The sequence below is a fragment of the Stegostoma tigrinum genome, chromosome 24, assembly GCF_030684315.1.
Source record: "Stegostoma tigrinum isolate sSteTig4 chromosome 24, sSteTig4.hap1, whole genome shotgun sequence".
Taxonomy (NCBI): domain Eukaryota; kingdom Metazoa; phylum Chordata; class Chondrichthyes; order Orectolobiformes; family Stegostomatidae; genus Stegostoma; species Stegostoma tigrinum.
The window spans coordinates 20,422,730-20,449,052 of NC_081377.1; the positions used below are offsets into that span (position 1 = coordinate 20,422,730).

At 38.2% G+C, this 26,323-nt stretch overlaps 1 protein-coding gene across 19 annotated transcripts in view; it reads left to right on the forward strand.

Moving 5' to 3' along the window:
* The window catches only part of macf1a (microtubule actin crosslinking factor 1a), a 545,346-nt gene that overhangs the window by 385,288 nt on the left and 133,735 nt on the right, over window positions 1–26,323 (forward strand). For 17 of the 19 annotated variants that reach the window (XM_059654271.1, XM_059654278.1, XM_059654275.1 and 14 more), the window contains 8 exons: window positions 2,220–2,376; window positions 2,700–2,826; window positions 4,581–4,643; window positions 5,595–5,830; window positions 7,109–7,238; window positions 8,626–8,825; window positions 8,933–9,428; window positions 11,189–12,660. In XM_059654271.1, coding sequence (XP_059510254.1) covers window positions 2,220–2,376; window positions 2,700–2,826; window positions 4,581–4,643; window positions 5,595–5,830; window positions 7,109–7,238; window positions 8,626–8,825; window positions 8,933–9,428; window positions 11,189–12,660 — 2,881 coding nt within the window. The remainder of the gene's footprint in view (window positions 1–2,219; window positions 2,377–2,699; window positions 2,827–4,580; window positions 4,644–5,594; window positions 5,831–7,108; window positions 7,239–8,625; window positions 8,826–8,932; window positions 9,429–11,188; window positions 12,661–26,323) is intronic. The other 2 variants (XM_059654274.1, XM_059654286.1) reach the window with 1 other exon arrangement.

A 26,323-nucleotide genomic window follows, 5' to 3' on the forward strand; every position in this document is an offset into this window, starting at 1 on the left:
GAGGGAATGGTTGGTGACAGTGTCTCAGGGTACAAGTGGGAGGGTGATGTGTATTGTAGTCGTGAAGGAGAGGATTAGCCTTGGTGCAGGGTAGAAGAAATGAGTGAGGTAGCCATGCAGTTGAGGTGAGGGAGGGAGGAAGGAAGAAAGTGATGAGCCTTGTCAAAGGGGTAAGGAGTGTTGTGATGATCGATCTCAGTGAGAGGAGGTTATGGAAGTGCAGATGTTGACAGCTCTTTAAAACAACGTAAGAGAGTCATTACATGTGTTAGAGGGCTACGTGTTCAGTTCGTGATGAGAAAAGCGTGTCTGCATTAAAATTATGACTTGGCCACTTCACTCTCCATGCATTTCCCCCAGAGGGGTGGCATAATGGCTCATTGGTTAATGCTGCTGCCTCATTGCGCCAGGGACCCGGGTTCAATTCCAACCTCAAAGAACTGTCTGTGTGGAATTTGCACATTCTCCAGTTTCCTCCCATAGTCCGAAAATGTGCAGGTTAGGTGGATTGGCCATGCTAAATTACCCGTACTGTCAAGGAATTTGCAGGCTAGGTGGATTAGCTATCGTGAATGCAGGGTTACAGGGATAGTTAGCTTCAGCATTGTAGGGTATCTATGGAGTTGGCATCAGAAAGTGAAAACTGGTCACTTCAAATTAGAGATAGTGTGGAGCTGGATGAACACAGCAGGCCAAGCAGCATCTCGGGAGCACAAAAGCTGACGTTTCGGGCCTAGACCCTCCAGCATCTGCAGCTCCCATTATCTCTCTTCAAATTAGAATCTGCACCACAGGTAGGAGTAAGGCCAATGTGGATAAGTGAAGGTAAACATGTTGGATAAAGAGGTCTTGATGCAAAATAGTAAGGATGCCATTTTCTAATGATAAACTATTCACGCTTTGGTTAATAGAATACCAGAAGGGGCTAGGCCCGAAGCGTCGGTCTTCCTGCTCCTTTGCTGCTTGGCCTGTTGTGTTCATCCAGCTCTACGCCTTGTCCGTGAATCCATTGGAGTCTGGATCTGACAAAACTGAGAGGATTTTAGGGACAGTTGGGCAGTCAGTGTTTTGTAGCTATCTATAGAAGCTAACATTTATTGTGCTGGGATGTGGAATCAGAGAGCTTAGCTCAGGATCATAAACTGAGCATAAGATTTATCATACCTAACCATTTGAATATAGGTGAACAGCAACATTTGCCTCAATAAATTTGATCAAATAATTTCCACAAATGTAGTTGAACTGTAGATTAGGTTTGAAAATGACATGACATGAATGATTTCAGCATCAGTTCAGTTTTACTTCTGATTTCATTATCTCAAATCAGTTTGAAATTAGATGAGATTTTTTTCACCAGATTCTTGATGTCACTGTTAGATGCGCTACAGATTCTAACCATTTTTGTTGACTTGTTCAGTAATCTTTACATTCTCAAGTTTCCCTTTATTTAAATTTAATCAAATTTAAAATGTCTTACAGCATCCACAGTTCTTTTGGCTTTTAAGTCGAACAAAAACAAAAGTTGCTGGAAAAGCTCAGCTGGTCTGGCAACATCTGTGAAGGGAAAAAAACAGTTAACATTTCTGGTCCGGTGACCCTTTCTTGAAACAATGGATTTGTAAGAAAAATTAGCATACTGGTAATGTTCTGTTCTTGTACGAAGGATTATTTGCTCCCAGAATGATACATTCAAGTATTTTTCATAGGTAGAATTCTCAACAGCCTGAAAATCCATTATTAAAAGCAGGTTCAAAGCACTATTGTGTTCTGAGTTAGAGCTGAACATATTGATGCATATTTGAAACAGTGACAGTGATCTACAACAAAGCCTGGATCTGATGTGAGATATTTTGTAGACCATCGCTGTTCACTTCACTTCATGACCATTGAATTGATGTTAAGCAGGTAGCTGACTAGATCTCATAGATTAATACATTTGCCCTGTTTGAAATTCTTCCTCCTGGCTATTCAGTAGAAGTGCTAGTCAAAGTTGTGTCACTAGGATGGCCCAGCTGCACAGTCACTGCTCTTGATGACTCCCCACTTTCAAAGATGGGGAGTGATGGTAATCTTCAAATTGTGTAAAGTAAAACAAAATCTGTGTTTTAAATATATCCATCAAGCAGATGTTCAAACATTAGACAAATGTGAACTATTTTAATCTCATCACTAGAAATTATGAAAGACAAATGTATAAACATTGGGCTTGCATTTTTCAGGGAAGAAGAAGCATTATCCTGCCAGCAACATCTGAATGAATTCACATTTCTAGTAGAGTCAGTTAAAAAATGGTTAAAGGAAACAGAAGCTAGTGTGCCAGCTTTTGAATCTGCGCTTGATACAGATGTGCTGGAGAAACAGGTCCAACAAGTAAAGGTGAGAAAGCCAAAAGAAAACACAATGCAGAATTTGAGAATTTATGGAACAAAACCGATTTTGAATCTTGATGTGCAAGATGGCTATGTAATTAGAATTTCTATTTGGCTCTTCAAATTCTCTTCAATTAGTCATGTCATTACATGGAATGAAACATTAAAATTTTTGAGGGAAGGGATAATGGTCTCGGACAAGATGATTACTAGTAAATTTGTTTATAACGTTTGCTGTTCTCCTGGGACAAGTGAAAATCATATTAAAAAGATACAGGTATAAAATTGGAATTAGTCAATGTAATAAAATGGCTTGCACTGATTTCACAGATCCTATTGGAGGACTGGTCATCAAAATCTTCACATGTGCAGGAAATAAATCATAAAGGAACCCAGTTAGAAAATCTCATCATGGAGATAACATCACCTGATACTTCCCTATTGTCCAGTAAAACAGGTAATAGCAAAAGATCAATGAAAATGCAGTTAACTTTATTTTTGTGCATTTTTAAAAATAACTTTTTAGCATCTGGGTAATGTATGATTTATTGTAAAAAGAAAACCGACAAACTACCTGCTCACAACTTTCCTCAAAGCAATCATTCAGTCATCTGCAAATATTTGAGAGTGAATGAGAATGATTTTTATTTCTTCATACCTTTTTGGAAATGTTTAGCTACCTGATGGCACAGCCATGATTGGGTTTTCCCAACCCATTTATTCTTGGCAATGCTGCGATGTTGGTAAATAATGAACTACTTTATACCCTAAATCAAGCATGTCACAATAACTACTTACTAATTGCATTGCATTTCTAATCCGTTCATGTTATCCAGTTGTTCTTGCGTTTCAGCTTTGTTTGTGATTTGCTTCAATGTTTTATTTAAGAAGAGTCACTATTTCTAATCAACTTTATTTGATTTATGTGCTTGCCATGTCAACATAGGCTAATTTGGTCAGTATGTTCTTTCTACGTAGATTATTTTATCTTAGAAAAGTTGTAGTGTACCTTTTTTTTGAATGTAGTTTCATGTTTCTTAATAGTATGCATCCGTCCAAATGAGTAAATATATGGCCCATGTGCCTCATTTTCCCAATACAAGCAACTACATCATTACATGCACACTCAATTTGAATTTAGTTCAGCTATTCTATTAAAGAAATGCTGCTGAGGGAAACTAATGGTTCCTCCACCCTGTGATCATATTACGTAACTGAATATTTATAGTGCTTATTACAAGAAAGCAGTGAAGCTCGCTCACTCTCAGTTATTATTTTAATAATGTCTGCACACACAATTTGAGATTGTTTCACAAAATTCCATTAACTACATAAACTGATAATGCATCAGGCCAAAGGCGTTCTCTGTTTCAGTCAGTGAAATTTATTGTAGCCACAAGAAATAAGTGCAGTTGGTGTAACAAAGTTCAACCTTCTTAAATGGAGAGAACTTACATTTATGCAGCACTTCTTACAATCTTAATCTGCTTTGCAGTTAGTGAAGCACTCTGTAGTTACTGAAACAATGTAGCAAAATACAACAAACTTTCACAAACAGCTATGCAAAAAAATGAGATCTGTTCTAGTGGTATTAATCAAGAGATACATATTGGCCAGGACACAGGGAGAACTCCCCTGCGCCTCTTCAAATAGTGCCATGAGGACTTTTTCTCAAGAAAACAGGTAGGACTTTGTTTTCATCTCTGATCTGAAAGATGGTTCCACCATGTTCCTACGTTTGTTCAGTATTGCGTACATGAGTCAGGCTGAACAATATACTCTGCTTCCTGGAGTGGTATATGACTCTATGGTACCAAAAGGAGTGCTACCACTGAACTAAGCTTGGCACTTTGGATGCAATGTGCATTTATAAAGAATTCAAAGATGCTATGCTGCTTAATTTTCTTTGTGCCTTAGTGTGTATGGCATGATTTTCCACAATCTTATCTACAAGATAACACTACTAAAGCTTAGCTGTGTATGTTATTAATTAAACTATCCATGCTTACTGCAACATCAGCTATGTATTTACGGTTTATGTACGGCTATCACACAACACAAAGCATTTGTTTTTGAAAGCCAGCTCCATCTGTAGTACAATGCTTATTAGTGTCTTGTGATTTCTTGCTGATGGAGCCTATGTCTGTGCTCAGCTTTGTTCCTAATACTGGCTGTCCTGTGCACTGTTATGTCTCCCTGTTGTTTACTCAGGTTCTGTAATGATGAATGGTGGAGTGACTGCACCTAGTATGAATGGGTACCACCGAAACAAAGGTGAGAAAGTAGGAAATCTGAGGTGTGTTTCTGTTGCATTTTCAACTATCTTTCTCCATGAGTGAATTCATAGAGGAATGTGAATGCGGGTAAAATCAAATATTACTAATTAATTTATTGTACCCTTACGTGTACTGGAATACAAGCTTTGGTTGACAACATTTCTAATGTCCCAATTTAATTGGGTACTTGTTTTACAACCTAAACAATCATTCTTTAAGGAAAAACCATAATTGATATTTGTGGAGTAACCCTTTTTAATTGTATGAGTTTCTCCAGATAAAAGGAATGTGACATTGTCAAATATTTTTAAATTGTCAGTTATACAAGGATATTTAGTAACACTTGAATAAAAAAACTTGTCACATGATTCCTTGGACTGGACCGTATCCTCGTCACTGCTATATAAACATGTTTGGAACAGCTTCCAAATAAAGCCTAAAGTAGTCGAGTGCACACTGTGGAGCTGGAAGAACACGGCAGGCCAGGCAGCATCAGAGGAGCAGGAAAGCTGACTTTTCGGGTCGTGATCCTTCAGAAAGTTTTCTGAAGAGGATGGCTCCACACTGTTATCTCAGACTCCAGCATCGGCAGTTCTTACTATCTTTAAAGTAGTATATTGTTGTTCTTCCCTTGCTTGTAGCTAATGCATGCTGTCAGCTGAAATTGCCAAGTGAAGTTATAAAAGTAGAAAGTTTTAGGAGTCTGAAAGCAAATTAGACTTTTAAGAATATATAGATTGTCTTTTAAAAATCAAATGTACAGCCATACATTTCTGGAACAGTAGACAAACCATTATTTGTAAATATCATGCATTGATACATATAATTTCACAATAATTGATTCATCATTTGAAGATTTCTCTAATCCTCTAAAGATCATGGTGCTACAAACTAAATTTGTCTCCTTTTGGCCAGTTGTTTACTTTTCCACTGTATCTGCCTTTTGTAGATTTTGCAGAAATTCAACAAAGTGTCTCTGATGTGAATCATGATTATAAGACCCTTGGAAATATACTAGAGGAATGTCAGGACCACCTTCAGGCCACAATTCGACAAATACAAGAGATTCAAGAAGAAACCAATTCTGTTATGAAATGGCTAGAGTTAAAAGAGCATTCCTTGACCAGCTTGAATTCGTCACCAGCTAAAGCTCAAGCTGTGAAAACACAAGTAGAGCAAAACAAGGTGAATGTAACAACTTAATTGATAGTATAAATGTAGTCCCACATTGCCACTAATACCTCACTTAAATTATTATGATATTATAGCAAATTAAACTTCTGAAACTGATTTCCCATTATTTTTCAGTATACAACTGGATGCTAGAGAAAGTGTGAAGCTAGATGAACACAGCAGGCCAAGCAGCATCTCAGGAGCACAAAAGCTGACGTTTCGGGCCTAGGCCCTTCATCAGAGAAGGGGATAGGGTGAGTGTTCTGGAATAAATAGGGAGAGGCGGACCGCCTCTCTCTCTCCCCCCGCCTCCCTATTTATTTCAGAACCCTCACCCCATCCCCTTCTCTGATGAAGGGCCTAGGCCCGAAACGTCAGCTTTTGTGCTCCTGAGATGCTGCTTGGCCTGCTGTGTTCATCCAGCTTCACACTTTATTATCTTGGATTCTCCAGCATCTGCAGTTCCGATTATCTCTATAACTGGATGCTGTTGGCTTTAGTGAGAAAGGAAAAGGAGGAGCTAGTTACGTTGATCAGGGGAAACAATTGGAAGGAAATAGGCCAGTTAACTTGTCAGGTTTTTTGTTTTGGAGCAAAATAAAATGTGTTCCATCTTCATTTGCTCATTCAGATTGAGCATTTTGAGTCTGAACTTCAGGAACATTCATAAGGTTAATTACTGTGAAGGCTCAGTTCTTCAATGCAAGCTGAGGTCACCAAATTGTATAACTTCATCTGAAGGCCTGAATTTTCAGTCCTGATATGTGTGAATAAACACTCTCAATTTGAGAAACAAATGTAATTCAGCTTACTTTAGCTTGACTTGCTCTCAAATGTAGATGGGTTAATGAGCAAAGGTAACAGTTTTTGTGACCTCGTGAAGTACATAGATTGCATTCGTGAGCTATGTCTTCTCGTATTTAAGAAACCAAAGCTCCAATTTCTGTCTCTGTTACTTTTTGTACACTGATCAGAACGTAAACAAGTTGAAAAGTTTTTTTAGCCAGATAGTATGAGATATATTTAATTTTTTTTATTCCTTTTAATGATTTCAATTTTATTTAGGTTCTAGTCATATTCTGGCTGGATTTTAATTTTGTGCAATTTGTTACATAAAATGAGGTCTAAAAACAAAGTATATGTGATTGTTCAAGAGCTTACCATCTTGTGTAATTGTGCTACTAGGTAATTCTATGATAAATGAATATTTCAAAATGTCAGAAATAATACTGTATTTTAGTAAGTGCAAGTTTACAAAGTTGTTGATCACTAAACTCCTTTCGTTGTTAGGCATTTCTTGTTGAGCTTGAACAGAATTCTGGAAAAGTTGAGAAGCTGAAAAAGACTTTACATGACTTATTGAAAAAAAATCCAGATTCACCAGAAGCAAAGAAGTTAACAGAAGTGCTAGAACAAATAGGTAAAGCAAGTATGATATAGTGTGGATATTCATGTATTTGGGATGGAATACCTCCCCCTTGAAACAAATAAAGCAACAGAGGAACTGACCTGAAGATAGAAGAACATGAAATTAGTTAGGCTGAATAGTCTGCTTTCAAAATGTAATTTCAACATAAGGAGGGAATGTCTAATTCTATAATGATATTCCAGGAAGTAGAGGGAAAATAAAAGAAAAAAAATCTAAGCCAGGGGAATTAATTGAAATAATCTGGTCACTGAACTGAATATGGTACAACATGCTTCATGCATTTCTATTAATGTATAAGTTTCTGGTCTGATTCCTGGTTCATGCCAAATTAACAGATAATGTAGATGTGAAGAGGAAAAACTTGATACCAGCTGGAGATGTGTAAATGTGAATATCATGGAAGGGTGGGAGGAGGGATGGTTAGAATGTATTCCTGTAGTTGCTGTATACAATTATGTGAATGAGTACATGTCAACACAACATATTTATGATGGTATATGCGGAGATGCAGTTTGTTTTTCCTCCCAAACTTAGAATGAAGTTGTATTCAGTTGAGAGGATCTACACAATGCAGTAGCAATCCTTTTATCAATTGTATAAGCTTATCCGTGCTGAATGATCATTTAGATCAGTTATTGGGGGAACATTGTTTGCCCTTTTAATTGTATTTCCTCGTCAGTTACTCTACTTAAAACAGGAGGGATAATGCGTGAAAATTGGGGAAAAGTGACAGCATTGACCAAAATGTTCAGATTTCTGACTCTTGAGGTACTCAAACACTGATTCCTGCTAGAAGTTTGGAGTTGAGATTTAAATCTCATTTAGGTAGGAAGATTTCAGTTCTACTCGTGAACTTATTTTGGGTAATGCCGTTTGAGGTATTTGTATTCATTTAAATTTGTGTTTATGGCTTGCTTTGGAAACGTGATTAGCTATTTGGTCTAGAATATTATTTTAACTATAGTTCTGAAGTTGTATTTATCAACATTTGATGTACAATCCTACAGTATAACTTTATAATGCATGAATAAGTACAACTATTTTAATGAAATGCATTATGGTTTTGTCACAGCACAAATCAATGGATATAATATTCCATGGATAAGTGTGTAGCTGGAGGAACATAGCAAGCCAGGCAGCGTCAGAGGAGCAGGAAAGCTGACATTTCGGGTCGAGACCCTTCTTCAGAAAACTTTCAGAACAAGGGTCTTGACCCGAAACGTCAGCTTTCCTGCACCTCTGATGCTGCCTGGCCTGCTGTGTTCCTCCAGCTCCACACTGTTAACTCAGCCTCCAGCATTGGCAGTTCTTACTATCTCTAATATTCCATTGTGCTTTTCTCTGATTAAATCATTATAGTCATGTTATCTTTGTTTAGAGTCAAAGTGGACTCATGCCAATCAGACAGTAACTGAAAGACAACAAAAACTTGAGGAATCAGCCAATCTGCTCTCAAGATTCCAGAATACAGAATCACAGCTCAGTCCATGGCTATCAGAGAAGGAGTTAATGATGAGTGTACTGGGTCCTCTATCAATTGATCCAAATATGCTGCGTGCTCAGAAACAACAAGTACAGGTAAAACTAAGAACCTAGAAATATCAATATTATTTAAGGATGCAATGCAAAGATTGTATATGAAATTATTCCTGATATCTCTAATTTAAAAACTTTGTTTGTGACAGTTTATGTTGAAAGAATTTGAGACTCGTAAGCCCCAGTATGAGCAACTAAACAAAGCAGCAGAAGGCATACTCTGTGCATCTGGAGATGTATCTCCTCCTGACAGCCAGCTGAGCGATCAGCACAAAGCTATTAATGGCAAATGGAATAAACTTACCAATCAGCTCAGCAATCGTTCCAGTCAAATTGATCAAGCCATAGCCAAGAGTACAGAGTACCAAGAGCTACTGCAGCAGCTCACTGACAAAGTCAAGATTCTCTGTGATAAACTAAACAACCAGGCTGTGATTAGTACTCAGCCAGATGTTGTCAAACAGCAACTTGAAGAAATCAGTGAAATTCGCTCAGATTTGGAACAGCAAAAGGAGCATATTGAACAGGCACAGATTCTCTCTGATAACCTGTCTTCTCTCGTTGGTGAACAGTATTTAAAAGATGAACTTCGGAAGCGCCTAGAAGCAGTCGTAATGCCATTTAATGGTCTTGTAGAGAGAGCAGGTAGGCATTGGAATTTGTGTAACACAATTTAAAACCAGTTTATTCTGACAGATGTATTGAAAAAACAGTACTGTAATTTTTGAAATTATTATGGATTTATTTTATTACGGAAGCCATCCACTCTTCCACCAATATATATGGAAACTCGGCTGAAAAGTCTGCAATCTACAGCTATCTGAAGCAGTTTCAATTGACCGCTTTCTCTAAGAGATGGAAGAGACCCAGCTAATATTTTTCAGCCAACTCTTTGACTGGCTGAAGGCTTTGCATCAGATTAAGTGCATGATAGAAGTTACAACTAATAGCTTTATCATTGTTATCACAAGAACCATGAAGCTGTTCTGACCCAGATTAATTGGATGTTTATTTGATATTTACCTTTTAATTGCTACTTTTGTTAAAATACTCTAAAAGTGGATTTCCTCCTTTATCCCTGTGATTAATATTCCAGTTTGTTACCCATTACTTGGTTCAGTTAGTTTTAGGCCAAATCTACGTTCTGGCACGTGGCCAATTAGCCATACTAGGGACATAATTATTCCCTCCCTGTTCGTGGCAAGAAAGCCATATAACTGGACGAAACAAAAGCAGAAATTTCAGGTCTGGCAGTATCTATGGGAGGAAACCAGAGTTCATGTTCCAATTCTGATACCTCTTCATTGGACTTGAACTGTCAACTCTGCACAGGTGTTGAGTTTCTCCAGCAATTTGTTTTTGCTTCATGTTTTCAGCATCAGTAGTTCTTTAATTTTTAAATAGCTCTCTGAGTCAACCCTGGAGAGATACCCCTTTCCACCAACCCATCTTCTCACCAATTTTGGATTTATGTGCTGAGTAAGAAGGTCCCTTTGGGCCTTTCTGGTCTCTCCTCCAATTAAGACCCTCGAGTCAATTGAAGACCTCAATTTGCCACTGACCCAGTTTACCCATCTTCCTGACAGGCAGGAAAAGTTGCAAGTTGCCCACTTGGAGCAAGTTTGGGACAAAGATGGGGGATAAGCAATAGCTGCTGAAGACCAGACACATTGTGACTTGGATTTGCAAGTGTATTTTAGGAATGCTTCTGCTTTCAAAATCCAACTCTGTGGCAAGGTGAATCACATGAATTTTGTTTCCAGACAGAAATGCTGATTACCTATGCCAAAGACACCAACTGTCTTTAATGATGGGCGGGAAAAACTGGGCAGTTCAAAGCATAATTGTTTACAACTCAGCACAATGAACACCTTCCTGGGACGTTAGTAGTCAGACTTGTCTCCATAAATATGGTGCATACACCTTGTCCCTCCTTTTTCAGCAAAACAACCTGGGTCACCCTTTAATTTAAGTCATGTCACGCAGGCCTATTGTTAGGCAAACTTAAAATAATTCACGGGGCTGTTTTGTTTTATCCCAAAAATAAGGTGAGTGCCAAAACATTGTAGTCCTTTTTAAACCTTGTTTTTGTAATAATCATTGACTTGTTTCATTTGATTTCAACTAAAATTGCCTTATTTTGAACTCTTGTATTCAGCAAGTCTGGTTATACACTTTAAAATATCAGTAAAATTTTACAGTGCATGAAGTGGATTGAAAAAGGCAAACTGTTCCATCAATAATTGAAATATTTTGTAGATAAAATATATAATATCTATACTTGCGGATACTTCAGGATTGCGATGATATTTAAGAATATTTTAAATATCAATTCAATGGAAAATGACTAGAATTGTGTATGTTTCCAAATTAATTGACAAATTGTTGATCATTATTATTTACAGGTGATCGGATAAACGAACTTCAGACAATTCTGGCCAGTTCTCAGCAGTTCCAACAAACCTTCGATGAACTCAAGCTGTGGCTAGATGACAAATGTAGTGAACATGCTCAAAGGTCTCCTGTGTCTGCAAACCTTGATATTTTACAGTCTCAGATAAGTGAGCAGGAAGAGTTCCAAAAGAGCCTGAATCAGCATTCAGGCTCGTATGAGATGATTCTTGCTGAAGGAGAGGCTCTATTTCGAAGTGCCCAACCTGGGGAAGAAAAAATGATCCTTCAGAGTCAGCTGTCATCTCTTAAAGGACAATGGAATAATCTCACCAAACTGGTTACAAGCAGACATTCTAAACTTAAAGAGTGCTTGCAGAAAGCACAAAAGTACAGACAGCATGTGGAAGACTTGCTTCCATGGATTGAAGATTGTGAATTTAAAATTAAAGAACTGGTGATCACTGTTGATCCAGGACAACTCAACTCCTCTTTAGCTAATGCTAAAGATCTGCATCATGATGTGGAGAAACACCACTCCCTGCTGGAAATAATGAATACTGCTGCTGATATGCTTGTTGAGTCTTGTCAGGTCAATGAAGAAGATATTAGGGATGAAAAAGCAGGTTTAAATCAAAGAATGGACCTTATTACAGAGCATCTTCAAACCAAGAGTGAATCAATCGAGGAAATGGCTCAAAGGCTAAAGGAGTTTCAGGATTCCCTGAAAAACATTCAGAAGAAACTTGATGGTACAAAGCAACAGCTTGAAATATATGATGCTCTTGGACCCCAAGCCTATAGTAATAAGAATTTGGAAAAGCTAAGGACACGGCAGGAATCTTTGCAAATGTTAGAGCCACAAGTAGAGTACCTGAGAGACCTTGCCCAAGGACTAGCAGAAGATGCCCCTGATGGTGCAGATTCATCACAGCTTCTACAGCAAGCAGAAGTTGTTCAACAAGATTATAGTGATGTAAAACAAAGAGTGGATGAAAGCTGTTTATTAATGGAAAACAAACTTCAAGGAATTGGACATTTTCAGAGCCGTGTACGGGAGATGTTTTCGTACCTTGCAGACCTGGATGATGAACTGGACAGCATGAGTCCTGTTGGCAGAGATTTGGATAGTTTGCAATCTCAGATTGATGATATTAAGCAATTCATAAACAAACTTAAAGAATTAAAGAAAGATATTGAAATTTCAGAAAAAGAATGCAGGCAGATGCTAGAAGTAGAAGGCAGCCCAGACTTGCAGGGCCTGAACCGAGAGCTTGAAGCCTTGAGCAAACAGTGTGGTAAACTACTGGAACGAGGGAGGAATAGACAAGAGCAAGTAGAGATGACTGTTTCACGAGCTGAAGATTTCTATGAAAAACTCAAAGAACTGAATAGCCTCCTAACTAAAGCAGAAGAGGGTGAAGAATTGCAAGGGATGGTGGGAGCAGAAGTTGATGTTATCAATCAGCAATTGGCAGACTTTAAGGTAAGGTTTCTTTTAACTCAGTCCATGGTACTTATTAGCAGTTTCCAAAGTGATAAATTGTTCCAAACATTTTTCTGGAATGTATCTGTAATTTTATACTACTACTATTATTTGAATATATATTTATGGTTTCAGTCAACATCTCCTTAGTAATGGGATTCTCTTAAGATGGATGAACTGAAGTGTCTTTTGTGGCACTGTCCACATTGTACATTATTGTCCCCTCCTTTAGTCTGTGCTGTTGGAACCTTTTATGATGGATGATTGATGCTACACTCCATCTATAATACATTGGCTAGCAGGAATTTGATAAATCATAAATGCATGATTACCTGAAAAGATCCTTATTGAAGACATGACCTCTATTTCAAAGTATCCAATCGGAAGAAAAAAGTTAAACCTTTGGATCAGTTGTCAACCCTCAAAGGACAGTGAGATTAGCTAATGAATTGGCTAGCAGGCAAATATTCTTGGCTCAAAGATTGCCTTTGCAAAACACAGCATTCCAGACAGTATGTGAAGAACCTTTCTGACATGGATAGAAGAGCGTGAGTTCTTTAGACTTTATATAGTGATGTCAGTCATTGTAGGGGCTCAAATGTAGGAGGTTACAATTTGTCTGAAGGCAGATAAAATCCTTATGTAAGTCTGGAAAAAAAAATTCTTCAATAAGGAGAAAGATAAGTAACTGAGTAACATTTCATTCAGCGAGGCAAGGGAGGTGGAAAAGGTGGAACCAATAATTTGTAAATATTGGGTACGAAACTGGAATGAATGCTTCAGCAAAAGGGGCAAATAAGCAAAATAGGGGGAGAAGACAAGTCTGAATCTTTGAAATGTATTGTTTGTGTAGAATGGGACAGCACAGATGGAACAACATGAGAAGAAAGCAAATGGAAGAATCCAAGGATAGAAATTTTTTGGGTGGAAACAGGAGGATGTGGAGGTTCAAGGAAAGAGAACCCATATCTGATGCTTTGTCTTGGAAGTGAAGAAAATTGACAGTTGTAAGGTCAAGAATGGTGCTTGGGGACAGACTAAGCACAGTGTAGTGATCTGAAGATGGGCATCCAGGACCGCCAGTGCAGGGAAATATGAGTGAGGCTAGGAGCAGTTTTCTTCATTGTGAAATGATAGACAAAAAACGGAGAAGGAAAATGGAGCAAGGAAAAAACTGGGAATGTTTCTTGGATGGAGGAAGCTGAAGCAAGGAAGTAAACAGAGGACATATTTTGTTTGGATCCAATTAATGTATTCAAGGTGTTTAAATTAACCACCATAGAGTGCTTTTAAATTTAGGATCTACATCCTATTATTTGAAATCTCATTTCTTCTGTCCTTAATGCAAATAAATTTGGTTATTACCCAAACAAAGAAGCTGTTGATACACTGACCTATAAGTGTGTGTTTGTTGCAGTTTGGAAGTTTAGATCTTACACTCATCGTCTTCACTAATCCACTGATCCTCTGGTTTTATTCATTTTTACATCCATTGTCCATTGTTGGGTGCTGAGCTTTTCTGGAATTATGAGCTAACACAGAAGGTAGCTGTAAGATCATCAATGTGTTTGTGCTGTCTTTTTTAAAAGAGCTATCCAGTTAATCCCACTTTTTTGCTCTTTCTCAAAGCTGTCTAATGTTTTGATTATTTCAAGCAGCTGGCCAGTTCTTTTTTGAAAATTATTATTGCACCTGGGTTCCAATCCTCATTATCAAAGATAAACCAGGATAGGAAGCAGATATTGATCTTTCCAGAAATGTCCATATCCCATGAAAGCAAGGTTGGGTGGGGGAGGTGCTGGGAGTGTGGAATGGATGGCATAATTAGTTTGGCCTTGTCATTTCTACTATTTCTGCCTAAATCTGTGCTTTCTGATTTCATTAGACACCGTTCTGCCCATGGAAATAGTTTGCTACTTGAATAAATTCAATCAAAACTGTCACAATGTTTAGATTTCTCTCCACTCTCCCCTCAGCTATCTAAGCTAGAGGAAAAACAAACTTGGTTTCTCTAGTTTCTTTAAATAACTGAAGTAATTAATCCCACATGCTAATTATGAACACTATTCAACTAAGGATAACCAATATTTTATAAGGGTTTGACATAACCACCTGTGGTTTTGTACACAGTGCGTCTGTTTATAAAAGTCAAATATCTTGAATGCCCTTTTTCATTAATCTGATCAACTAGTCCTGTGACTGTCAAAGACTTTACATATGTACAACTCCCCTTAAAAATATAAACATTATACTGCTTCTCCTAATGTTCCTGCCAAAATATAACACTTCACACTTGTGTGCATTTAATTTTATCTAACATGTTTGTCCATTTTATCATAACTGCCAGAAGTTCAAGTCCAAATCGTCAAAATATCTCAATACAGTGGTCCTAACAACAACCCTGAACATGACATATTTCTATACCACCTGAAGAATAGCCATTTATCACTATGCAGTTTTCTACTCCAAAGTCAAGTTTGTATGCACACATCCATTGTTTTTCATTACAAAGGGCTTTAGTTTTGCTAACTAGTCTATTATGCAAGGGGTACTGCTACAACATGATGGTTGTGTTCCAGTGCAACATTGTGCTATAGAAAATCACATGATGTAAATGATTCGGCCAAAGGGAAAAGGGGGTTGGGACAGACCACCAAAAAAAGTAACTCCGAGGATAGCACCGCTGTCAGCATCTGTTTAGACTATTGGTCCAACTGTGACAGCGGCTTAGCGGCTTTGCAGCTCCTTCTCGGATTGACGCTATAACCTTAGTATTTCCAAAAAGTACAGGACAGTTACACAGGTGTCCTGATCAGTACTTATCTCTTACTCAGCAACATAATGACAGATTGTCTGGTCAATGTTGCTTTTTGTTATTTGTGGGGGAGTGTTATGGGAAAATTAGCTGCTGCATCTTCTACCATGACTGCACTTCAAAATACTTCAGTGGCTGTCGAGGTCTTTAACATCTTGTCGTGTAAGTTACAAGCCTCTGTAAGCAAGAAGATCCACGTTCAAGTCTTGCCTTAGAACTTAATGGCCAGGGAAGGTGCATTCACAATGTGACTAAAAAGATTGACAGCAATCGGCAAATTCTTCCATCACTGCCTATAGCAGACTATAAGATTGGGAGAGACTCCTGGTTAGCCATGTGACTTAAAAAAAAAACCGTTGGAGACTCTACCACCACTGTCCATAGCTCCGAACTGTGACATATACATGTGTATGTTGCCGTAGCAACTTAGACCCCTACAGCGATCTTATCACTAGACTACAAGGGCATCGAGGGATTTTGAGCAAATGTGGGAACATCATGTTGAAACATAGATCAACCATGGGGACCTGACGATTTACTTAAATAGGCTGCAGGAGCCTCCTGTTGTACAGAGGTTCTGAGCGCCTCAGTATTTTATTTCAAGGTAAGTTAGAACCACCAGTTTTCACTACACCCAACACACAACACATGCCCCCCACCCCACACCCCGATAAACAGACTTGCTGGCTTCTTATTTTCAGTTTTAATGAAAGTTGACGGAGAATTTCTCTGGGACTTGGATTCACAGCATTGTACAAATACACTGTAGGTATCATTTAGCAAAGACCTCCTGACGGCAAAATACCTATTTGATAGAATCGCATCACAACCAATGCAAGTTCGCGTTTTAGAAATAGCATTCCTTTATTTGTTGATCACAAAGCCAATCCATGTTGCCAGAACACACATTATAGCAGATTCCCCTGTACAATATCCTATAAAATGTTCTTTGAAAGCTCATATACACTGTTAGCTGCAACTCCATCTTCCACACTCTCCGTAAATGCATCAAACAAGCCAATCTCTCATTTTATTGCTGGGCAATAGATTTTCTTTTATTGGACTGCTTTTCCAAGAATTTGCTAATTTTCTTTTTGATTACTTTGATATGTTTTTCAACCACCAATGTTTGACTGGTCTGTTATTTCTGCCAGGTTTATGCTTTTTCTCTCTCTTTGAGCTTATATGCAACATTTTCAATCCACTAATATATTTCTTAGTCTGTCCAGGGAGAATTGGAAGATTTTGGTCCAGAGCTTTCACATTTCCTTTGGATGCGTTTCATTATGGACGGATGACACTATTCCTGTTGTGAATGCTTCTCCTCTTGTTCTTTGTTTTTATCCAGTCAATTTCTCTATTGCCTCTTCCTTTACTCTTAATATTAGAAGGATAATCATCTTTCATGTAGGAAGATGCAGTGTACTCGTGGTTCTGAAATGGCCACATTCTTCTTTTAATGCCGTTTGTTTTTGAGGTGTCGAAGAAGGCGTTTTGTTGAAGCTTTTCATGTGTCGTTCTCCGTTTTTTTTTTTCCCACCCCCCAATTTGGAAACATCTTTATTTGGTGGTAACTGTGGCCATCTCAGTCATGGCCGGATGGTTTGTAAATTTTAAGCGTTGCACTCTCTGCCCCCTTCCCCAAGTTGGCTGTTGGTAGGTGGCCCTTATTAGTTAGAATTTAGTCACAGTGGAAGACTCCAATATTGACACTGTTCCCTTGCTAGACCCTTTAGGACCTTAATTTCACTGCAAAGGGAAAATTAGTATTTATAATGTGCAAGAGTGCTGATTGACAAGTGCGCTTTGCTCAGTTGGGGCATTGCTGTAGAAAAGTACCAATTAATGATGTTTAGCTGGCAGACTTGCCGACATTTTAAACCAGTCAGGTTAACAGAGGTCAAGACATTGGCGTGGGAAATGAACCAGCAAATAACTTGTTGCTTGACTTGTTAAGTTGAAGTAGTTGCAGTATGTGTGCATGTGTTCACTTGTATATGTAACCAGCCAACTATTTATCTATTTATTAAAGAATTATAGTTTCCCTTTTTGTTGTCTTTTTTGTCTGTGCTTGCCTATAGGTAAATCTCTCAGCCCTTATTTCTTTTTACAGTTCTCAAACTGAGCTTAGTTCTTTACCAAATTATTATGAATCTGCCTTTGATCACAAGCTTCCTCTCCCTATTGCATTTCAATCTCTATCTTTATCTTTAATCATTAGAGACTGCTAGATTTGGGTGCCTTTCTTTTCCCATTTCTAGGAATACATTTGATTTGTATCAGAAATGAAGAAGGGTCTAGGCCCGAAACGTCAGCTTTTGTGCTCCTGAGATACTGCTTGGCCTGCTGTTCATCCAGCTCCACACTGTTATCTTACATTTGATTTGTACCTGGTTTATCTCCCCTTTGAAAGTTTTCCATTCCTTAGTTACTGTTTTACCTGTCAATCTTTGATACTCTCTTTTTGACTTTTGAATTATTCCTCCTTGAATTGTTTATTTGTGTTGCTTCTTGGGCTTTTCCGTAACTATGTTAAACCTTATGGTATTGTGCTTGCCAATAGTAAGAGGAATCGGGGTACGCCATTCAGGACAGAGATGAGGTGACGTTTCTACACCGAAAGAACAGTGAGCCTGTGACATTCATTACTACAGGAAGTAGTTGACGTCAAAACATTGAATGTATTCAAGAGGCGACTAGATGTAGCACTCTGGTCAAATGGCATCAGAGGATATGGGGAGAAAGCAAGATTAGGCTGTTGAATCGGATGACTAGCCATGATCATGAAGAATGGCAGAGCAGGCTCAAAGGACTGAATGGACTCCTTCCACTCCTATCTCTCATGTTTCTCTGGAATACCCTCCACTTGTTCCACTCTATTCTTCATAATTAGCTCCAGCACATCTCCAGATTACAGCTCAACTGCCAAAAAATGTCAGACTAAATTTTCTAAACAGGTAGCCAGTTAAGGTCCTAAAGGGAATAGCAAGGGAACAGTGTCATTATTGGGGTCTTCCACTGTGACTAAAGTTCTAACTAATGAATAAGGGCCACCTACCAAAGACCAACTTGGGGGAGAAGTCAGAGTGCAGTGCAATGCTTAAAATTTACAAACCATCTCCTGGCCATGATTGAGACAGCCACAGATACCACTAAATAAAGAAGTTTCCATTGCAAAACCTCTGTGGCACCTTGGTCAATGGATATTTCACTTTTTAGTGTTTTTTTTAAAAATACAAACACTTCATATGATGCCTCCATCTTCAGCCCAACTTGATATTGGCAGCTCCCACTTCTGACCGTAGGCGTCCAATCTCCCTGGGCTGGAGGGTTTTCAATTGACCCTCAACTTTAGGGAACAGCATTACATCCTTCATTGACAGCATGTTTACACCCTGGCCATTAATTCCTTTGCCAGCCAAATATTGCATTGGGCCTTGGGTGCGGTTCCAACACTGTTTCAGGAACTGGACAGTGCTCAACCACAGAGCCCCAATTGCAGAACAGAAATCCAACTGGTTAGTTCTTTTTTCCAGACATTCTGATACAGACTTCAGTTCTGAAACTTTAGCAGTTGGGATGGGTGGACTCACATTATTGAATATAGTACCTAGATTACTTCAGAATGGATGTGAATCACAACAAGCCAAATTTCTATTTTGAAGCTGGTGCATCAATTGCAACGAGTTTTCTACTTTTGAGGTTTGACTAAAATAGTTTTGCTGAATGCCAATCAATTTGAGCAAGGGACCCTTTTTCACTTATTTGTCTGATTCCTAGTTGGTATTCATCACAGATTTAATAAGGCAAATTATCCACTTCAGAATATTGCTGTGTGGCCTGAAGAAGTTGTCTCTTTTTGGGGTCTTAATGCCTAACGTCTACCCAGTGGCTAATGAGAACTTTGACCAGAATGCTTGGTAAGTCAAAGTATATAGACAAGGAATTAAATAGCTTAATGGAACAGTGATAGTTTCAGTGGACTCTTGAGCATGCTTCTCAATTATAGGTCAATCTCCTTGGCTTTTATGTTCATAAAAATAAACTCAGGAAAAATTGCATCTCTCTTGTACATTATTGATCCTCTTCTCTGCTGGAAGTTATGATGGTTTGGTGGACGGTGTGATTTAAATATATCTTTAGGTTGCCCTTGTTGACATGGAAGAGCATGGGTGCTTAATCTCCGGTAAATATATAAAAAATTAAATATATAAAAAATAAATACAAGAAATAAATATCTGAAAAAAGAGAGCATATGACTGGTAAGAAAAATTGTTGCAGTAGAATTCTAATGTTTAAAAATTAGCCTAATATGCGTAGTTGGAAATAGTCAATAGTGAGAATGTGCAGTTCAGTTCAGCAAGCATATCAATATTTTTACTGTCTGTACTAATAATTTGTAACCTAGTCTATTGTGGTTTAGGTTTTGTGGTGTTGAGTAATGTGTTTTCTGTTTGTTCAAAATTAATTCAGTCTTTTTGTAACCATTGTTATTTATTTTAAAACAACTTTTGATGTTTGGCTTTAGAATTAATCAGTTTTTGAATAGCACTAAAATTTCTGTTTACCTCTTGTGATCAATAAGGTAAATAATGGGACCTTGACCTTTGTTTGAAATTTCTGGAACTTGTTTCTCTTAAACTTAAGAAAAACACCTATTACCTAAAGAAGGAGCTTTTAGTTTTAGTTTTGAGCTTTGTGCAGTCCTGTGAACTTCATAGATGAATGTGGCTGTGTGGACCCATGCTTCTGAGAAGGACAGGATATGGTGAACTAGGCTATCTTAAATGAAGAATTTGTGACTCTCGGACCACATATGCTGTGATAACACCCTGAAAAGGTTATTTAAAACTGAGCATGTTTTAGCTTGTGTATAATAGCTTCTTTGTGAAGCTATCTGCAGTTCAGTCTTTACATTTAAAGTTGCAAGTGACTTAAACGTACCAAAGTGTTAGAGACAGGAACTCGGAGTATTGTATGAGTAGTGTATTGGGATACTGCAGCAGGGTTTTATTTTGGGTGTTGTAGAAAAGTTGTTGTTTCCAATGTGTAGAAGATTGTTATGGGATTATACTTTTGCTGTGTGTTTAGAACATCTTTGATTTTGAGTTATAAGTAAATAACTTGATTTATTCTATTTTACCTCCATTTCTTGTGTTAATAAACTGTTTTATGGTTAAAGCAAAACCTGTAGCATTGCATTCTTACGTTTCGGTGAGCAACATCTTAATTAAACCCAAAACAAATAAAAATATCAAGTGATTTCTGTCTATAAAATATGACTTGTCCAGGAATAACGACAGCTGGAATCATAACATGTAAAAAGAGCTGAGAGATTAGAGATGGTGCAGGTTATATGAACGCAGCACTAGAATTCCCATGCTTCAAAGTCTTAACTTTCTAAGCATAGTCATATGACATGAATTTAGAAAGCATGTCTTTATCAGTTTTCTCAATCCAGTCACTTTTTACAAATGACACAGATTTGACATTCCACTATACTTTTTGTGACAAGTCATGGTAACAGTAGTGAATATTAATCAGTTAGCACATTAATGACATAGACAGCTGGTTATGTATGTCAAAAATTGAGAAAAAGGCTATAATGACTAACTTAAAAATATTTGTCTTCAAAGCTCACTGAAATGACTTAGTATATAATGGGATTTGTATAAATTTGCTGTTTTTGAAAAGAATGGTGAACCTATTTTGAATCTGAGTTTTTGAAATGTCCAATTTTCCTGTCATGCATGTCACTTCCAATGATGTCAACAATGGCTAATGACTCATGAGAACTTTATTACAAATTTCAGGCCAACTTATTCTTAGTAATTCATGTTTGTGATACTTAAATATATATTTAACGCCCCATGTGACAGACAATGCCCTCTACCTAATCCCATAGTCCTTCATAGGCCCTACACCAACTCATTCTAACCATATCTCCAACCCACCATCCATTGCCTTTATATCAATCATGCCAATGGACCTAGCTATCCACCTTAGACCTCAGCAGCCAAGCAGAGATGAGATAACACAGATTTGTATTATAAATTGACATGAGTCTGGATTTTTGCCACGATGGAGAGGCTGTCTAATCTGGCAGAACTGGTCCGATATTGAAAGTCCTGACTACCCACACACCACCCTTTCGCTGCCCTGCCCTGCCCCCCAAAAAAGCATTGTACATAGCATTTTCCCAGGAGTGAAAACAGAGCCCATTCTTACTTTGTGCATGAATGGTTTGCAGAGGTAGCTTGCCATTTAGATAATTAGTTGTCTCCACTGAAATGGAAAGTTTGACATCACTGTGTAGTGTGGAACTGTGCGTTTGCTCAGATAACCAGGGTATCTCTTTGGAGTGATTGTTTCTCCACCCCCAACCCCCACCCCACCACCCCACCAACTACTTCGGTTTTGACCCCCGATGAAATTGACCATGTAGTCAGCTACTATTTTGGGTGATGGGGTTTTTAAAAGTTTAAGGTATGCACCAACTTACCCGAAAACTATTCAGAGCTGTCAAGGTGCTGCCAAAGCACTTAAAGGGCTTGAAATTTTAAAGTATTGATTTAAACAAAATAAAATGCTAGGTATTTGTGTTCTTGCTGGCATACATCAGTGTAGAATTTATACTGCGTGACTAATTTCTCAACCTATCATTTTCATTAAGTGCCTGTTAAGTCAGCAATTTGATGGACAGCTCCAAGTGTTTCTGGAATAGAAATTATTCATGTCATATGAGACCATGTTGAAGGAATTGAATTTTTTAATCAATGTTTTTAATAATGTAATCAATGCACATGCATTTTTGTTTCATGTCAGCATTAACATTTCATGCTGCTGGTGCACAGTGTCAGGCCTTGCATCCAACCCATGCCGTAGCCAGTAGATTGCACTTTCTTTCTAAGGTCACTTAACATGTCTCCAAGGGGGCACCCTGCAATTCCTGAATGAAAATCCAACCTTCCAGGCTAGTTTGCAGAGTTCAGAATTTCCTTTCAAAGGAGGGCCCAAGTATATATTGAAGATTTCACTTTTTTGAAAAAACATAGATGTCATAAATCTCAACTGTATAATGCCTTATCAAATATTGCATTCAAGTACACAATCCTTTTATAATAGACATTTGTAATTCATATATATTTTCAAAAGGTCCATAACTAATTTGAACTGTCAGTTAAACCTTGAAGTGGCAAGTACCCTACTGAGGTAATGGATGGTTGTGAAATCCATCGAGCTGCTGAAATCCAGTAATGAAACTTCTCCAGGCTTAATCAGTAGGCAAATTGAAATACCAGGCAGTGTTTGTTCTTAGCTAAGGCATTTTGTTTGAAAAAAATGTAAAGAGCAGTGTTTTTAAATGTCTTGACAATTCCCCTTGACTGTTGCTTTTCACACTTTTGATGGTTTATTCTGGAAGGTCATTGACCATTCCAAACATCTTGACAGTTAATGAGTATATATACTTTTTAGGTACGTTCATATGTACTTTTAACGCTTCCAAAAAGAAGCCTTACTTCCCCTGGTAAACATCCAGCCTTCCCATCAAGGGCCGTACCTGAAGCTGGAGGGGGCACCTTGCCCTCAGCCAAGGAGTATCCTGGCTATACAGATAAGTGCACAAAGCTCAGAATTCCTCTTACCCGGACTATTCTGTATACTTTGGATTTCAGTTCCTTGGGCTCCCAAAGTCTTTTTGGAGTAGGGCCAGCTGTTGATTTAAATGACCAGCTGCCTCTCTGAACTACACATGCACGAATCCTGCCCCAGTTGTACCATAATGAAAAATGAGAAGTGCTACACATAGGTTGAGAGTTGCAATTTCTCAGATCATCCTTCTACAAAGGTATCTCCAATGTACATCACTTCATATTGCTTCCTGTTTAAATGAGCACCTCAATTACTATTACGTGAGGAGCTATGTATATACATTACGAAATGCATAAGTTCCCATTTAATATATGGTACTGGATTAAAGTCCCAAGTGATGCTTATGTGTACCTTTAAAGTGGATGAAACTACTGCATTTACTGGCATTTACCTGCAGTTAATTTAAATTGCATCGATTCCATGAATGGGCAGCTGGGTTGAGTTATCTAGTTATTCTCCTAAAAATAGCATTCAAGTCTGTCACCTGTCTTTAGCTAACTATTTGTGTTCCTCCCCAATAGTTGACATAGCAGCCAGTGTCTGGAGTTCTACAGCACTCTACGCCTGTTGTCTCAGGATCCCTCCCTTCAGAAGTATGTGCATGGATATCATCACTTTGCTATTTTTAGGAAATGATGCCTTGTAGAGTGGCTTCAACAGCCGTCTTAATGGTATCACTTTTTGTTTTGAAAATAACTACAACCATGATGAAATCTTTCAACCTTCGTTTTTTTTACTTTTCTTGACTTTTTTATTTGTCTGTTTCACAGCTACCCCAGTTATTTGCCTTCATCTGATGGTTTCCTGTGGGCGGCATTAATTTAAGACATGCTTCCACAGGTGTGCACAAACGTAAGCCCCACACAATGAATTTTAACAAGTTTATGGGATCTAAGCAACATGCCAAACAAGCAAGCTTACCCAACATTCAGATATCTAATTTCACCCACGATTTGTTGGTTAGCAGCTTTCTTAGGCATGCTGATAATAGAGATCCTTATAAGTAATTTAAGCCAACACACGTTTTCCTTCACAGATGTTGCCAGACCTGCTGAGCTTTTCCAGCAGCTTTGTTTGTTCCTTATCAGTAATTTGTTCCCTGAAGCATGCAAGCAGGGGACGGTTGTGGTACTCTTGCAAGTCTAATATGTGCCACAGATTAAACCTGTAACTTTTGCAGTCTGTATAGTGTAGCTGTTCATTACCTGAATATGTTGGTTATGATTCTGCAGAAGTTGTCTGGTCTCCTTACATCAGAAGATAAAATTTTGTTCAAAATTATTCTAAGCATTACTCCAAACATGACAATAGTTGCGAATTAGTCTGTGGTCAAGTTGCATGAAGATTTAGAATAATTAGAATCCCTACAGGAGGCTATTCAACCTGTGTCCCCATGGACCCGCCAGAGAGCAGCCCATCCAGTGCCTATTCCTGTAACCCTGCATTTCCTATGGCCAATCCGCCTCATCTGCACATCTTTGGACTGTGGGAGGAAGCCCATGCAGGCACTGGGACAATGTGCAAACTCCACACAGACAGTTGCCAGAGATTTGTGAGGCAGTAGTGCTAACCACTGAGCCCATGCCATCCCTTTAATGGCTGCTAATTGAAAACGCTCATCTTTTGTACGTCATGAAAGCATTCACGCTCTTCAGCAGCTGAAGACAGTGCATGACTGGCTGCATAAGGATTCCTAAATCCTTAAGCTAACATTTTTTTTAAGTTACAGTAATACCAGAAGTCAGTAATGATTGCATCGGACTGCTTTAAAGTTCAAAATAAGTCTGCCGAATAAATTCACTAATATATTTTAATTTGACTGCTTTTTATTGGTTGGTCTTCATTGCTTGCTAAGCCAAAAACTTCAGACTGAAGTGTAGTCCCCCTTAGACGACTATTCGGTCAGAATCTCTTTCACAGGTGACTATCTCGATATCAAGCAAGCAAACTGTTTTCATGACCCAATTATTCATGTTAAACAAATACTGCTGAGTTGCATTTGGAAAATATGTTAATACTTAATGATCCCTAAAGTTAATTTTTTTAAACTGTTGCCAAAAATGTACTGTTTGAAATTAACCCTGGTTAAGTTATCAGAAGGGATCATGTAGGTGAAATATCAACTTCCCCATAAATGCTCACCACATGATATCTTTTGAAGTACAAAGAAAAAAAAAGCTACTTACCTACCAAAGCACTTTTTCATAAGTGTTATGTTCTCCCTACAATTCAGTCTTTTTAGAATATTAGTTTGTACTCGGACTTTGAACTTTTTGTGATCTGTAGCAAAACATCATGCACACAATTAACATTTTCACAGTATTTTTCTTTGTCTATGGTAAGGAAGGTTTTTCTTTTTAAAAAAAAAACTCTACGCCTACTGCTGTTATCATAGATGACCCAGCTGAAGTACAGGACACAAGTTAACATATAAATAGGAATGCCAGGAAAGTGACTGCCTTGACGTGTTGACGTAGTGCAGGAATGGTGTTCTCGTTCCAATTTGAATTTTGACTTAGCCATGGCTTTTGCTATGTGAAGGGATTCAGTGATCAACCATCTATTTAGCACCATGTGAGGTGAAGTTAAACTGTCAATTGTTGCCATGTAGCGGTGTCGTTTCTTATAAACACTACATAATAGAATGTTTATCTGCTTTGGCAGCCTGGGAAGATGCAATGTTTCTAACTTTTAAAGTTTCTGTGGGTCATTCCAGTCAGTTACTAAACATTCAACCATGTTTTAACATATCCCACAATAATGGGTTTCTGCACATGGATTGTTAGTTAGTTTAATTCTTTGCTTTATTGAGGTTGATTGGCACGCTGAGTTGGTTTGTTGTTCCACAGACATTTCGTTACCGTGCTTAGTGACATCCTCAGTGCAGCCTCTGAAGAAGTGTCAGTGTGTTTTCCCGCCTGGTTTTTAAACTCTGGGGTACATTGCGATGGATTGCTTCACTTCTGGGTTTCCTCCATAGTTGAATGCATGTGGGGTAGAGTTCAATTGTTTATGAATAGCATGCTTTGCAGAGTGCCATGCTTCCAGGAATTCTGATGCTTGTCTCTGCCTCACCAGTCCTAGGATCTTGGTGTTGTCCCAGACGAAGTTGTGGTTCTCCTTAAGATTGAGATGAGTGAGTTGTGTCTCTGTGGCCAGTTGGTGCTCATGTACTCTTGTTATTAGTTTCCTTCA